This window comes from Abramis brama (assembly GCF_963993115.1).
Source record: "Abramis brama genome assembly, chromosome: 7".
Classification (NCBI taxonomy): Eukaryota; Metazoa; Chordata; class Actinopteri; order Cypriniformes; family Leuciscidae; genus Abramis; species Abramis brama.
Window position 1 is genome coordinate 9,247,336 of NC_139969.1, and position 16,208 is coordinate 9,263,543.

The following is a 16,208-nucleotide window of genomic DNA, read 5'->3' on the forward strand; positions in this document are numbered from 1 at the left end:
AAACAAGGGAGCTGATTGAGACGCAACCTTTGTGATGTTTTTGAAACAGCCCTGCTTCCACTTTACCTTCTGGAAAGATCACTTGTGTCCTGTCATGAGATTTGTATATTGAATATTAAATATTTAAGTTTTACAGAGAGACTTATGGTGAATGCATACCATTGATGACAGTCATTATATAGTTCCTATATAAGTAATGCTTATAAATCAGTTAATTTGCTGGATAAGCTTACAAACCTAATGTGCTTTTTGTTCAGTTCCAGTTCCCTCTGTTTGTAGTACTAGAATGCATGTAATGTGAACAACCCGTTTGTTTCTCAAGCTTTAAGACATCTTTCTAATATTCATACTTTTTTTGCAATTTTATGTGTATTAAATGGTGTAAATAAGCATCATCTTAGAGTAAGATAATTAGGGCTACACAATATATTTACAATGATTTTGCTGATGATATAAAATCAAAATTATATAAATTATGTTTAAACTTTAGTAACAAATACAGCATGGTATTGAGTTGGAGAGTTTGATTCATCTCTGTGAATTAGTTCAAACTGTCTTTTTCAGTGACTAATGCAAATGCATGCAGTGATAGTGTATTGCAATTGCAAATTAATCAGTGAATAAAAGATTTTCATAGAAGTGCCCACATTTTTCATATATTGAATTGTTTTTGTAAAAAATATTTCAGTTTTTTTATTGTTTACTGAAACTTATTTTTTTTTAAATTCCCTGATAAAACTGAAGTTAAAGTCCTAAAATGACTAAAAGAAAATTATTTAAAGCTAAATAATAATAATAAAAAGAACAAAGAAAATTACTAAAACTTAAACTAATATTAAAATGAAACTTCGCAACATAAAATGTTTATATTAAAAATAATAAGACCATAATAAAATATAGAATATATAAAATATATAAAATTTCATAGTATGAAAATGATGCAATAAATACGATAAAATATAAACCAGATATAAATAAAAACAATAAAGTATATTGCTTCTAATTAGTTAACAGCTGTGTGAAAAACGGGCCTTTCTTTTTTTCGTCCTTTAGTTTAATAAATAACAAAATATATAAATTTACTGATAATATTTTTATCTATATATAGATTTGAAAAACATCAAGATGCATTATGCACAGCCCTAATTATGAGTGTATGTTTTACGAGGTTGCTGAATAAGTCCAGGCTGTTTTGTATCAGTCATATGGTTTTCTGCAGTACTCTGTAATCCAGGGTTTTCATCTTTTGTGGATGTGGCTCTGGTGCCCGACGGTCTGTCCCCGTCCTTTTGTTTCAGCCAACCATAGCTGTGCACTTTCTCTTTTATGACCGTATTGTGTGGCGGGGAAGCCATGTGATATTCTTTTTACTGTTTCAGCTGCTCGGGGGCCAAGAAGTTCGAGCGTGATCATGTAAGTGTGTGACTTTTTGTGTTTTTCAGAGGCTGTGTTGGACGGTAGGAGCTGTTGAAGTTTTGACTGTGGGTTTGCGCTCCCTCTCACCCACGCTCTGTCTCCAAGAAGCTGCAGGGTTTTCGCTGAGTTGGCAAAAATGCGTCGCGACGCAGGAACAGAAATAAACTGTCGGCCTTCAAGAACTACAACACACGCACATCTTGTCCTCATCGGACCTCCAAGTAAGCTGTGAGGATAAAATACTACAGTGTTGAATAAGAAAAACAGCAAAATGATGGACTTTCCAAAACCTGACATGCTGTAGATATATTTTATGTAAATGATTGTTTGGGTTTTGGCTCCCAGCCCTTCATATAAGGGATTTATTGCAGTTTGTGCGTTCCAAGAAAAATTAGGCTATGTCGCATATAAGGGCTCCATACATCCGTGCATTTATTTAAAAACGACTGCACAATGGCTTTCCATGTGCAAGTGACGTCTGTGGAACAGCCTCTAATAAACCGTGAATCAAAAATGAGAGAAGAGGGAACGATGAAAACCATTCTTGACCAAAAAAGCAAGGTAAAAGTTGTTCTTTCAACACACACAGAGACATCATCACATCTGCAGGGCTTTGGTTTCTCTGACTGACATCAGGTTTATTTTCTTTAATACGCTCATGCACATTCTTGCATGTCCACTCCCACAGATTTATGTCCTTTTAATGTAGTTGCCGCGATGTGAGGGAGGCAGGGTGAAAGCTTTATGTCTGTCTGCTGTAAACAGTCTCACTGTACTCTGGAATCTCGCCACTCCTACAGGCTTTAGAAAAAGGGGCATTCAGGGTGAAAGGAAGGGGCAACATTTGGATGTGTTTTAAGGAGAACAGTTTGAGCTGTTTGATTGATTTATGTTTTAAGGTGGGGCTGTTTAATTGGTGCTTCCAGATTGGTAGCTGGATTTATAGTGGAATTGTTGAGCTGGTTTGAGGTTTTGAGTGGTTGTAGGGCTGTTTGTTTCGTTGTTTTATTCAAGAAGAGCTACTGTGTGATACTTGAATTCATCCTAATGGGAGTTTCTCATCTGGTGCGTAACCCCTACTGGCGTACATTACTGCTCAAAAGATTGGGGTCAGTAAGATTAATTTTTTCAAAGGATGCAGCAAGGATGCATTAAATCCATCAAACGTGACAAAAAGACATTTTATAATTTTACAAAAGATTTCTGTTTTTTTTTTTAAATCTGTTCTTTTGACCTTTCAAGTTCTTTAAAGAATCCTGAACAAATGCATCACAATATTAAGCAGCACAACTGTTTACTTTTTCAGCACCAAATCAGCATTAGTATGATTTCTGAAGGATTATGCAACACTGAAGACTAATAATGCTGAAAATTGAATCACAGGAATAAATTACATTTTTATTTTATTTTACAATATTACAGTTTTTACTGTAATTTTGATTAAATAAATTCAGCATTGGTGAGCAGAAGACACTTCAAAAACATAAAAAATACTACCAACCTTTGAACTGTAGTGCATGTGATTCGAATTCTGCCATTGTTGCTCATGGCCAATTCATATTACACTATTTAAACCTTTACAATTACTTACTGAAATATTTATTTAAATATTATAGAAGATTACAGTGCTTCTTTTGAAAGCCCATTCATGGAAAAAAACAGAATGGAAAAAAACAGAATGATGTAGTTCTGGCATTTACCAGCAGAGACAAACATGCCCATATTAACCAGCCAAACCTTGATCCATTGGTTTTGGTTTTTTGATTGGTTGCTGGCTTTAAGATGGGGAAGTTTGATTGATTGTGGAGATTTAAGCCCAAAGTATACTTCAATTTAGTTTAGTTATGTCCCCAAACAATTTTTTTTATCGCAGATGACAATATCTTAGAGCAGGGTGGCCGATGGTCAATATAAAGCCGATAGATGTGATTTGATACATTATTTTACATAATATTTACTCAATTTGAAATAAATAATTTGAAAATTAATATAAAAAATTAATTAAAAAAACATTTATATTTTAGATTGAAAGTTCTTGATTCTGTCATTTCGATTCTGTAATCCATTTATAGTGTTTTTCACAAATAGAGAAAGAGTTAAAAATATGAATAAAAAGATAACCTTATAATAGTTTTCGTATACCATTTACTTTTTTGCTTAACAAAGGCAGTAAATTTATGAAGACAGAAAATGGGAGCTCGGACATTCAGGCTCTGGAATTCTCAGTGCTTTCAAAATAAAAGTCCTACATACTATTAAAAAAAAATAGAAGTCCTGCTTCTGACACAGCTACCAAATAGAAAAACTTATCGGTCAAGGCTGATAATTAAAAAATGCCAAATATCAACCGATATATATATCGACCTTGGTGATATATATCGTTTGACAGCAAGTTTAAAACTCATGTGATGTCTTCCTCTCACTGTCTTTCTTTCATCTCTCTGTGTTGCTGTGTGAGGTTTTGAATGAACTCTGTGGTGATTAACAGGGAAGTGAGTGTCTGCGTGGTGATTTGCCAGAGATTGAATGGGTTGTCCAGTTACTGTTTTTTACAATAGGAAACATTGTGCATAGGCATGTCTGACAAACATCCTTTTGTCTGCAGTGTAGAAAACATCTGTGTGCGTGCGTGTAAATCAGTGTTTGGGTGTGTGTGTGTGTGTGTTGGGGGGAGAGTCACAGTTCCAGACGGTCTTTGAGTTCAGGTCTGTAGCAGGTAACCCGTAGAAAGCCTTCAGGCTGATAACAGAGACAAACTCTCACTCAAAGCCTGACAGCACTCTAAATGCCTCTTGTAGACGTGCACACTAATGCGTTCATACACACTCTTTCCTTTGGGGGGTTATTGGAACAATGCAACCAGCGACTCGGTGCTGCATTCCTAAAGGTTTAAGGTCAAAGGTTAAACTGGGGTTTACCTTTTTGTGCCTCAAATTAAAACAAGCTTCAGAGATGGTGAACTAGCCCTGAGCACTTGAACTGTTTTCCTGAAGGTTAAATGCCTGTGACACATTTACTGTCTACCTGACACACTTGTGGTTAAACGCTCCGGGAACCCCCTTAAACCGTCAGGTACAATACCATTCAAAAGATTGGGGTCAGTAAGATTATTATTATTATTATATTTTGAAAGATATTAATACACATTGATCAAAAGTGACAGCAAAGAAAGACATTTATCATGTTACAAAGGATCTCTATTTGGAACAAATGATGTTCTGAACTTTCCATTCATCAAAATACATAGGCTACTGTACATGTTTAATATCAACAATATTATATGATCAATTATCAATTATATTATATTATTAATTATCAACAATAATAATAATATGAAATGTTTCTTGAGCACCAAAATCAGCATATTAGAATGATTTCTGAAGGATCTTGTGTAATGAAGGCTGTAGTAATGATGCAAAATGTAAATATATAGAGTAGTGGTCGTTATTAAAAAAAATTGGTATTGTAAAAGAATGTCGGTAACCAAACAGTTGATATGTACCCCATTTACTTCCATAGTTTTTTTTTTTTTTCTTCTTCTTCTATGGAAGTCATTGTGGTACATATCAACTGTTTGGTTACAGACATTCTTCAAAATATCTTCTTTTGTGTTCAGCAGAAGAAAGAAATTCATACAGGTTTGAAACAACTTGAAGGTGAGCAAATGATGACAGAATTTTCATTTTGATGTGAATTATTCCTTTAAGTGTTTTGAAAACAGTTGAACTGATGTCCCGCTACTAAACATTGAGCACCTAGCATTGCTGCTTTAAATAGTTAGTCTTCAGCTCTGGCATGAAGTCATATTTTGTATAGCAAAAAGGAAATCCTTGGACATCATCTACCTTTCCTCTCTCACGGTAAAGACACGTCCACATCGGTGGAAACCACAGGTGGCTGCAGAGGACGGAAGCGTTTTGCAGACACATCAGGGGTGAACGTGTTCCTGATTGCCTCCTGTCCGCAGCACCAGCGACTTGTAATCAGCGCTGATAGACGAGCTGCTCGACCACGGCTTGATCCAGGGTATTTTAAGAGCTAAAACGGGGCCCCCTCCCAACCCCCCACTTCCCCCCCAAATTCTGTGGAAGACCACAAGGAGACGCGCTGAAAAAGGCCACATCCACAGTCCACGTTAAGATCAGACCACCATGTCTGAAAGCCATTACGGGGTGTATATTAGATACATGCGTGTGTATATATAGGAAGGCACGCTCTTTCTCTCTCTCGGTTTGTGAAGTTGGACCACTTCGGACCACCCTAAGTACTGTTGGGACAAATAAGGAATGAAAGCTACACCACAGGCTCTGGTGTTCTTGATATACGCTATAGGACAGACTGCTGTGGGACTAAGGGTGAGTTTGGAGTGAGTGTGTATTTTAAAGGACAGTACACTACTGGTCAAAAGATTGGAAATAATTAAGATTTGTAATGTTTTAAAAAAAAATGTTCACCAAGGCTGCATTTATTTGATCAGAAATACAGACAAAAATAGTAATATTGTAAAATATATCTAAACATCTAAAATAACTGCTTTCTATGTTACAATTTTAAAATGTAATGTATTCCTGCGATGGCAAAGCTGCATTTTTAGCATCATTAATTCTTCAGTGTCACATGATCCTTCAGAAATTATTCTGATATGCTGATTTATTGCTCAGTTATTATCAGTTGCTCTTATTGGTGCTCAATGATTAATATGGGTTCAGTGTTAAATTCTAAATATACTATAATTCTATCATTTTTTCCGCCTACGTGAACATCAAATGTATGCAAATCATTTACACTGACCATGTTATTTCCAGCTTTGAAGACTGAGACTGAGAAATTAACAGTCTGAGCGATAAATGTATAGACTAGCCTACTTTAATGGCAGGTGTTGCATATGTTTTACTTAACTGATTATACAGTGATCACATATATGTAGTTCATACAAAATTCCTGATATATATCTGATAAAATCCAAAGATTGCAGAAGTGTGACAGAATCCTCCAAACTGATATGAGAACACCAGCAGAACATGGTTTTGGTGACACAGGATAAACCGGACTACCTAATACTATTTCATTTTGGGTACTGTGTGTGAAGTCTGTGTTCTGTCTCGTGAAAATGTAATGCTGAGTGTCTGGATTCACAGGAGACCCCCGTACACCCACAATCCCCCTGGATTATCACATCCCTCCCTCATACTGCTGTTGCCATAGGAAACCCTTTCACCCCCCATGGTCATCTGAAGAGGTGAATTCATCATGCATTGTGTTTGAAATGGTAGAGCGATTCGGGTGAAAAGTTTGGTTTTGGGACAAATCAGATCTCGATCTTTTGTCTGAGAAGAAAGAATGTGTGTGTGAGAGGTCAACGGGCATTTCTTTCTTTTTTTTAATTACAAAATTACTGAAATTATAAGAAATACTATCTGCAGCGACATCACTTTTTATTCTTTTATGATGAGATTTGATTTGACTTGCAGAGCATTTTCCCCATAGATTTTGGTTATGTGTAGGAAGGTTCTTCAACAGTAGTTCATCCAGAGTTTTATTAGGATTTTAGTGCCATGCAAATATGATGGAATTTTGTTCTGTTTAGTATTCTATTCTTTTTATTTATTTATTCCATTTTCTTCTTTTGAGCTTTTATTAGACACAGCTTTTATTAGGGTTGTTCACACAGGCTGCAAAAGAAAAAAAGAAAAATAAACAAGCTGTAATAACTGTAATAGTGTAAAATATTATTACCATTTAAAATAACTTTTTCTGAGATGCAAAGCTGAATTTTCAGCATCATTGCTCCAGTCTTCAGTCACATGATTTTTCAGAAATCATTTTAATATGCTGCTTTGGTGCTAAAGTAACATGTCTAATTGTTTTTAATGTTAAAAACAGTTGTGCTGCTTAATATTTTTGTGGAAACCATGATACATTTTTTTCAGGATTCTTTGATGAATAGGAAGTTCAAAAGAACACCATTCTTTTGAAATAATTTGTAACATTATACATGTCTACTGTCACTTTTGATCAATTTAATGCATCCTTGCTAAATAGAAGTTGTAATAAAAAATCTTACTGACCCTAAATATATAACAACTTTATTTTATTGTTAATTCAATCCAATCCAATCCAATCGATGCATCCAGGTGGCAACAATTATTCATGACTTTTTTTTTAATGTCTCTGTCTTCCTAATCAAATTGTGCTAATAGTTTTTCTTATTTTGAATTCTTCACTCATATTCTCATTTTGTCTTCCAGCAGGTGCTCGGCTCGGCGTGGAGAAAGTTCTTCTTGAAGGTTCTGGAGGACACGGAAGTCCACGTGACAAGGTTTGGGTAACATATTTTGGTCTTTCTCACACTCTTGCTGGTCTTGTTGAACATTCAACGCTGTCGGTGAGTTTTTGACAACGGAAAACCATCGACCGTTGACTGTGCCCTGAGGCCACGCCCCTCTTCAGCCCAACTGACCTCACTTGGACACGCCCACCTCTATAGATGCATAATCTTCAAAGGTCATAATCAACATTCATTGCTGTCGGTGGGTTTAGTTTTGTAACAGCTCTCTGAACAATGAATGTAACTATGGCCCAGATTCCTGCCTGTCATGCCAGCGTACATCACACTCTGTGCCAGTACAGCGGAGATCAGCTTTTCTGTTCCTTTCTTCTCCCGCTCTCATCCTCACGGATCTGGAGTTCTTCAAGGAAGACGCAAATAGAAGCAGCCGCGCTGACTGCTTCCTCCTGCATCTACTGTAATTGGTGGTTGTGTATATATATGTGTGTGTGTGTGTGTGTAGCGGGTAGAAGGAAATGGAGGATGAATGTGTAATCATTCAGATGTTCTTCTCATTTGGCTGTTTTGTCCCCAAATTATATACTGTGTTCACTGCAGCCTGAAATGAGCCTAAAATGGCACCTGCTGCTGAATACTGTGTCCTCTCTGTCAGATGTGTGTCTGTTTTGTGTGCACTTGCAAGTGTGTGAGGTGTGAGTTTGTGTTTGTGCAACTTTTTAGTCTATGTACATATGTAGCGTGAGACTGCGCGACTCTGTCACAGACATCAAAGGAAAACAGCTTTAATCTTAAAATCTCCAGATACTGAAACACAACAACACAGTCATTGTCTAATCCTGTCTGTTTTCTGTTGCTTTCTTTGACTAGCTTTCATTCCTCCATGTTCTCAGCGGAACATTATCTGAATAAAATGTCTGCATAATAAAATCTCAGTGGTGCATTGTGTCTCTGTCCTGGTTTTGAGTGTTTGTTGTTATGGAGAAGATGCTCTTTTTAAAACCGGTGCTTTAACAGCAGGGAGCGACAAAATCCATTCATTTTCTCCATAGGGGAACTGATTTTGAGTAATAACTTATAAACCTTTAAAGACAGACCTACTATGAGCTACGAGGTTGTTAATATGCTTTTTGTTGAAGCCATCAGCCTGCATTATTTGAACTTCTGTTTAAAACAGTCCTGTTTAACAGTGGAATTCCTGGTGAAAAGTACATGATTCTTTGAAGAAATCTCCACCTATTAATCGAAACAAGCAAATTGTGCCAAAAGAACTGCTCACTGTCATGAAGCACTGCAATAAGCTTAACATATATTGTTTATGTATACCACAGGGCTGTTGAATGCAATTATTTTCCAGGAAACGCACAGCTAAAGTAGTTCCTAACCTTAACCACATTACAGTTCCACTGTGCCAAATTATTTAAGTTATTTCAAAGGTCCTTTCTCTGTTTGACTCCTGGCCGTTGAATTATTTTAAAAACTAATGCACACCCGAGGTGTAACAGCCACTCTGTTTATAATAATTTAATGGCCCTTCATCAATTTTTCCTTACAGGCCTATATATACTATATATAAAATAAGATCCTTAATCAATGGCTTAACAAAGAGTTATGTCAATGTATATACCATGTGAATATGATGAATATTCAAAACCATGAGTACTATGGTATTGTATGGTATATAGGCTACTGGTTGAAATTAATGTTGTTTCAGGCCACAATCTGAGCTCTACCCCTATAATTTAAACTCCGTGATTGATTTACCTTTCAGGATCAGCAAAGGATGTTGATCCAGCAATTTTCCCTACTTGAATAAATTTTCAAGAGCAAATTCTTAAACCTTGTAAGCTGAGTGAACCAAGTAATTCCCTGTGAATTGACTCTCAGAATTGGTTGTTATTGCATGATCTTCAATGCTATAAAGATAAAGATGTATAGGAACCTATACTGTAATAAATAACTGTTGTCATGAGTTCAATAAACCCAGCAATTGCGGTTTTATGGTTGTTTTCGAGCCCTAAAGGAGTCCGTTTCTTGCACAGCTCTGTTTGAACACAGATCCGCAGCGCCGGGATCTCACCTCCTTGCCTGGAGCTGTAAATGTAATAATCAAAAGTAATGCAGAATGACATTGTCTGTCTGAGTTATTCTCAGTAGTGTATTTTTAAGGGCCCCAATAAATGGCTTGATGCGTGCAGTTTTCTTTATTTCTTATTTTAATAGGATGAGGGTTTGACATATCGATGGGCTTATCCCATATATGCTTTATTCACATTGCATGAACCAAGATGTGAACTCTGAAACTCTGAAATGTCAATCATATATGAATGCTTAGCTCTAAAAGAGTTTTGGCTAATGGACAGCAATTACATACGTGTATGAGTTCATGTGCCGGGGAAAGTTTGCTGTTCACTGTTGCATAAAAGGAAAGATTAGAGCTGGGCAGAGGAGCTGTTTTGTTGCCGTGTTCCTGTTTGTGTGTGTGGGTGTTTTGGAATGTGTGTGTGTTTCTCCATTATTCAGCAGGAAGTCCTCTGTGTGTGCAGCCGTGCAGAGAGGACCGAGGCAATGATGTCATCGCCAGTCATGAGAGCATCGCTGGTAATTAAACAACTCAGCTGCAGGAAATGTGTGTGTGTGTGTGATGTACTTTTGGGGGCAAAATTCTCTAGAAGCAGCCAATTATGAATAATTCCCTTTAATTGAAATAGAAATAGCTCTGAAATAGAAAAATGGTCCATAAAAAGAGTAAATAGAGTGCTATTCAATTTTAATAGCAAAAGTTGAATTTTAGATTTTAGTGTTATGTATGTAGCATACATATACTGTTGTAGCCTATATATAAAAGTGAAATTATTAAGCCTCAGGCTTAAGGAAAAATGTAAATTCACGTCTGTACAGTAGAGGGCGCAGCTCAAACAAACCTTTCAGCTGTGCAGCCATTCTGGATTGCAGAAGAATGTCAGCAATAAAAATAATAAAATAAAAAATAAAATAAAACACACAATTGTGATGTTTAACTAAAGTCATTTTTGCTTATTGGTATGGTTGAACTGAATCATTGAATATAATTAGCAAAGACATTGGTTAATAAAGTGAGATTAAAAAAAAACATAAAGTAGGCTAGGCTATATTTGTGTTATTTAATTATTGCAGGTTTGCGTATTGAGTTTCATTTTGAGGAATACTGAATCTCTTTTTCTGCATGTGAAATGAGTAAATGCAAGTTCACATTTAGTCTACAACTACAATAACCATCATCCATCATGTTCACACATTACACACAACACCTCTGAACTTACTCCTGATTTCTCTCAACATGGAGACAAGAGAGCTGTCAGTCAATAAATGGGAAAACAAAATAACTTGAGTAATTTATTTGAAAAAGTAACTCCGGTATTTTGTTGTAAATTTAAAAGTAATTCATCACTTGTTACTTGAAAAAAAGTAATCTGATTACGTACCTCACGTTACTTGTAATGCTTACCCCAACACTGCACATGAAAAAGTGGAAAATAAAAAGATTTTCATAGTTTTTTCCCCGATATTCAGAAGGATATTCGGTTAAAATCAGTGACGTTTTGGCTGTGTGAGGTTTCCATATTCAGCTTCAACATCAAAGTGTTAATCTAGTAAAGTTGGAAATATCCTTTCATAGAATATGCATCTTAAATTAAGCTATATTTCCGTACCCATTCAGTGTAATCTTCAAATAGGCCTACTTAATCTGCTTTTAAATCATACGAGTTTAGATCATCGCGAGGGTGAGTAGCCTAAATGATGACAGAATTTTCATTTTTGAGTTTAGTCTGTCTCTTTAGTTTATGTTTTCTCGTGTATTTCTTCACATAGACCTATATCTTATCAGTATGTGATAAACTGTAGCCTGATTTACTCTCACTCCGGTCAACAATGAAGTTTGCAGCGAACTGTCTTTCTTCCTCGTTCTCATTTACTGGGATTTTATATTTACAGAAGGCTAAATTTGTTAAACTTCCACTTCATAATCAGATAAATAAGATTATAATATATATATTTTTAAAGATTCGATTCGCTCATTTACTGTCATTTATTATGAGCACCTTGTATCTATCTGTTAGTTTCTCATACTGTCACATGAGAAAGAAAGGAAAATGCCTCATAAACACTGCAGGTCTGATAGAAGATTGAATTAACAACTGAGTTTATTAATAGATCTGTTGTTATTGTTGATTATCTGACGATGAGAGGCTACAATCGCTGGTTTAGGACCATTTTAAATCAAAATGTTTTATTTTATAGAGTAGGGCGACACCATGTGGATCTTCGGTCTGATTATTATTTCTTTTTCTTTGTATGCCTGTGTGTAAAGTTCGTCACGCAAGAGAAGAACAATGCAATGCGTGTAACTGTAAGCATTCACTTGACAGATTATCGTTCTAGGTTTGTTTGTTTTAACCCGAGAGAAGTTGTTCTGCATTCCAGCGCTTCCTCTTGATGATCATAGCCAATCATTAAGGTTATTTCCCAGAGCTGAAGCATGTGCACGTGCAGTATGTGGAAATTTTCACCTAAGCCTTTAATCAACTTTCTATAATCTCGTTCATGCTCTCGTTCTCTGTCCAGTCACAGCACATTATTCAAATTAATTCCATAAATTCATAAATTCATCTGCACTTTCAATATGCCCTGGTGAAAGAAAAAAAAAATTCTAAGTATTGCAGCCAGACTAATTCAGTATGCTTCAAGTGTGTTAATGATGAGTTAAAGGGACACTGTGGAGAAATTGTGTTTTTGTCAAACAGCGACCCCTAGAGTCTTGCACTGTCGTGAATACATTTTTGAATACAATTCGTTTTTGCGAAACGGATTTAAATCCGATCTTCAATTCTCGCGCTATATGCAGATTTAATGGAGTGCACGTCACCGAAAGCAACAGATATGAGCTGCATTTTATTGATCATCAGCTAAAATTTCAAAATCAAAGACCGCAATAAGAGAGAGCAGCAGCAACAGCCCTGGTAAGATCATTTTGTTTCTTTACTTTTAATGATGATGATGATTGTGTGTTAAGCATCTGCGACTTACTTTCACTTTGATTTGCGATAGTTTGCACGTTGGCTTGATGATCTGATGCTCAGCTTCTCATCTGCGGTGATGCGTGTTCCAGCGCGTCGTCATATCTGGCAATAACATATAGCCTATAACACGCTCTCACACGTTTTTTTTATTATTTATTTTTTAGCATTTTTGGGAGGAGTACAATTTACATATGTGGTTTAAACAACCAGATGCATTTACACTTGTTCAGTTTCGTCTGGAATGCGTCTCAGACCTCCTCCTGAAGTGGTTTGAGCGTCTTGAATGCGTTTCGGAGGGCATTTACACCTGTTTTTTTCACGATCGGAGAGCTATCCGATCTGAGAAAACGCATGAAGTGGTCAGGTCTAAACACAACAGCCCCCATGACAAAAACATACGCACGAAAGCCGAAAACAAACGCTGGTTGGCATCTCACGTCAGACAGTATATAAACGCTCACGTCCGAATTTGAGGAAGTGGTGGGGGAAGTGACGTATGCCGTAAAGCAGTCGAATTTTGTAGTTCTTTTTGTGCTCTGGTTACTACCCGAACCCCGAAGTTACATAGTGCCAGTAAAAGCGATACAGACCCCGTCAGGCTATGGCAGACGTGTCATTCAACCTATTGTAAGTCGATGTACCATCACAAGGGTCATGGAAATATATTATGAAGGTTGAAAAGTTACACGGTGTGGCTTTAACTTGAAGGTGCTATTTTGGAACAACTCATTTTGTACTAAGTATATTTTAGTTGTAATTAAACTGTAGTAAAGCATAACTTTTAAGTGTATTTAGTGTACTTTAGTGTACTAAATTGGAACAACTTCAAGTATACTTTAAGTAGGCCTATATGCCTGTGTAGGGACTAATTACATGCTTGATTAGTGATATTAAAGTGTGCTTTATTAAGAAGTACATTACAAATTTATGAGTGTCTTCGAAACAAGAAATATACCATAAGTGTATTATATTTGAGTAAAAAGTATTTGCTCAGTAATACCTTTGACTTATTCAAATACTACAAATTGCATACTTTGTCTTCAATAACAAATGCACATTGATAAACAAAGCTATACTTTGTACAATAAACTAGTGTATACTAATGTATTTTGAAAGTATACTTTCAATGCATTGTTACAAAGATTTTTCAAAAAACATCCCTAAAATATATTTTTAAGTAAAGTAGATTTAATTTTAATTTTTACTTCAAGCATATTTTTCTAAAATATATTTTTGAAAAAAATATACTAAAGTACAATTATTTTAAAGTGTGTTAAAAGTTGTATTGTTAAAATAGGTAAAAGCATGATGCTAATATACTTATTTAATATTTGCAATGTACTATTGAAAAAGGGAATATATTTCAAATACAATAAAGTATACTTTTTTCATAGGGTGCACTTTGTCTGTGTCATATGTAAACTATTCAAATTCAAGTTTGAAAACACCATGTCTTACATCTTCTAATGTGCATTTATTTGACTGCTATTGTCCTGAAACTCATATATGTATCTAGTTAAAATTATTAAAATTATTGTTATTATTTTTTTGTAGAGTTTAATTGTTTAAGTTTAGCTACAAGAACCGCCATTTTATTATACTGATGTTGTTCTAAAACTCATATATGTAGGCTATCTAGTTAAAATTATTAATATTATTATTATTCATTTTTGTAAAATTGTATTAAGTTTGAGCGTCAAGAACCGCAATTAAATACAAAACACAAGTTTTCAATTTACTTAAAAAAATATTTTTAATGCATTGAATTAAACAAGCAAGCAAATAGTATAAAATAACATGCATATACAAATATGCAGAGTATGCAGATTTCATAAAGAAAAATAGATCCTCCTCCATGAAGAATTATTCTTGTAGTAACATCCGTTTAGCTTCAGATGTGGTCAAATTAGACTCTTGAATGTTTTTTGTTGATTGCTTGCACTTTTTCCCTAAAATCAGAAAATAAATGACAGAATTATTAGCTTCAATTCAATGTTGTTCAATTAATTTGTGTTCATTTGTGCTTATGTATCCACAGCAATCACAAATCTGCAAGTTTACCTCAGTTTACGGATGATTTCCATCACCCAGCCTTTGGAGGGGTCTGTGCAAATGTTCCTGCCTCCGTTTGTGTGGAATCTGTGGGGTGAGGAAGCATCTTTTAGTTTTCTTTTTTCCTTAGGAATCAGTCATTTAATGAATAATCCACTATGAATAGTATGCATTTTATACTTACATTACAGCATCAATGTGGCAGTATCTTGTGATGGTCTGAATGGAATATCCTTTGATATATGTCATTTTTATCATTCCTTTGGTGTACTTTCTGCAACACGCTGTAAACACAACAATACGAGCATGTTAACACCTACTGAGTTTTTAAATAATAATAATAATTACAAAAACATTTTTAAAAATTACAAAAATTATTTTTAAACATTTACCACGTCATTGTCAATAAAAAACAAAAGGCTTATTCCAGTAAAGGAGTAAAAATTAAAAAATGTATCTATGACTGTGCAAATAGCTTGATTATGAATCCACTAATGGAAAAAAGGAAAGAAAGATGTACTTACACAAAGGTGAGGCATCTGTACAGAGCACACTGAGAGCCACAACCATCAGCACGAGCACGCTAGCTGAAACCCGAGTCATCGTCTCTGTGTCTGTGTGTGTGTGTGTTTGTGTGAGATCCTCAAAGCAAGAGTCAGATGTGAAATGGGGCAAGAGCGCGTGCTGCCTTTATAGGTCGGACATGGAAACTACCGACAGGGTTTTCCGTGCCTACGTATACAGATGTAGAAAAAATACAAACAAAAAAACTAATAGAATGTAACCACAATGCAAGCTTATCTGGCCTGTCAGTCAAACAGGTGCAACAAGGAAGAACACAGAGGAAAAAATGGCCTGTGGGAAATAACAGAGGTTTTTTTAGTTTACTTCCTGAAAGAGAGAGTGAGCCACCAACATATTTGAATGGTTTCCTCCTGGTAAATTAATAATGGTGGAAACTCCGAGATGCCTTTAGTTAAAAAATGTAAGGTCACTGGAACAAAGGCAAAAATCCAGGACCAGATATCTGCCTAAAATAAACCTGAATGTCTACTTTTGTCTAGGGTGTTGTTGCATAAATAGATTGATGTAATAGTAAATGAATGAAAACACCCTAAAGGGTGTGTGGCATTTAGCGCTTTGGCGGTATGCAAAATGACTTCTTAAATCTTAACAATGACTTTTATCAACAATTCATTGAATATATTTTTTCTTTCTTTTGTATTGTGGTAAAAAAAATTCCACAAGTTCTTTTATTCAAGTCAAACATATTATTTAATATTGCTGAATCAACCAATTATTTTTATTTATTTATTTATTTATTTTTTGATATTGCAATATTAATATTATTTAATATTGCTGAATCAACTTTTTTAACACACATTTAAACCAAT

General features: G+C 35.3%; 1 protein-coding gene across 1 annotated transcript in view; it reads left to right on the forward strand.

The window, feature by feature from the left end:
• Positions 1-16,208, forward strand: part of ccl20a.4 (chemokine (C-C motif) ligand 20a, duplicate 4) — a 33,312-nt gene that overhangs the window by 9,624 nt on the left and 7,480 nt on the right. Inside the window, exons 2-3 of the mRNA XM_084118975.1 lie at positions 1,443-1,644; positions 14,801-14,908. Coding sequence (XP_083975101.1) covers positions 1,553-1,644; positions 14,801-14,908 — 200 coding nt within the window. The 5' untranslated portion in view covers positions 1,443-1,552. The remainder of the gene's footprint in view (positions 1-1,442; positions 1,645-14,800; positions 14,909-16,208) is intronic.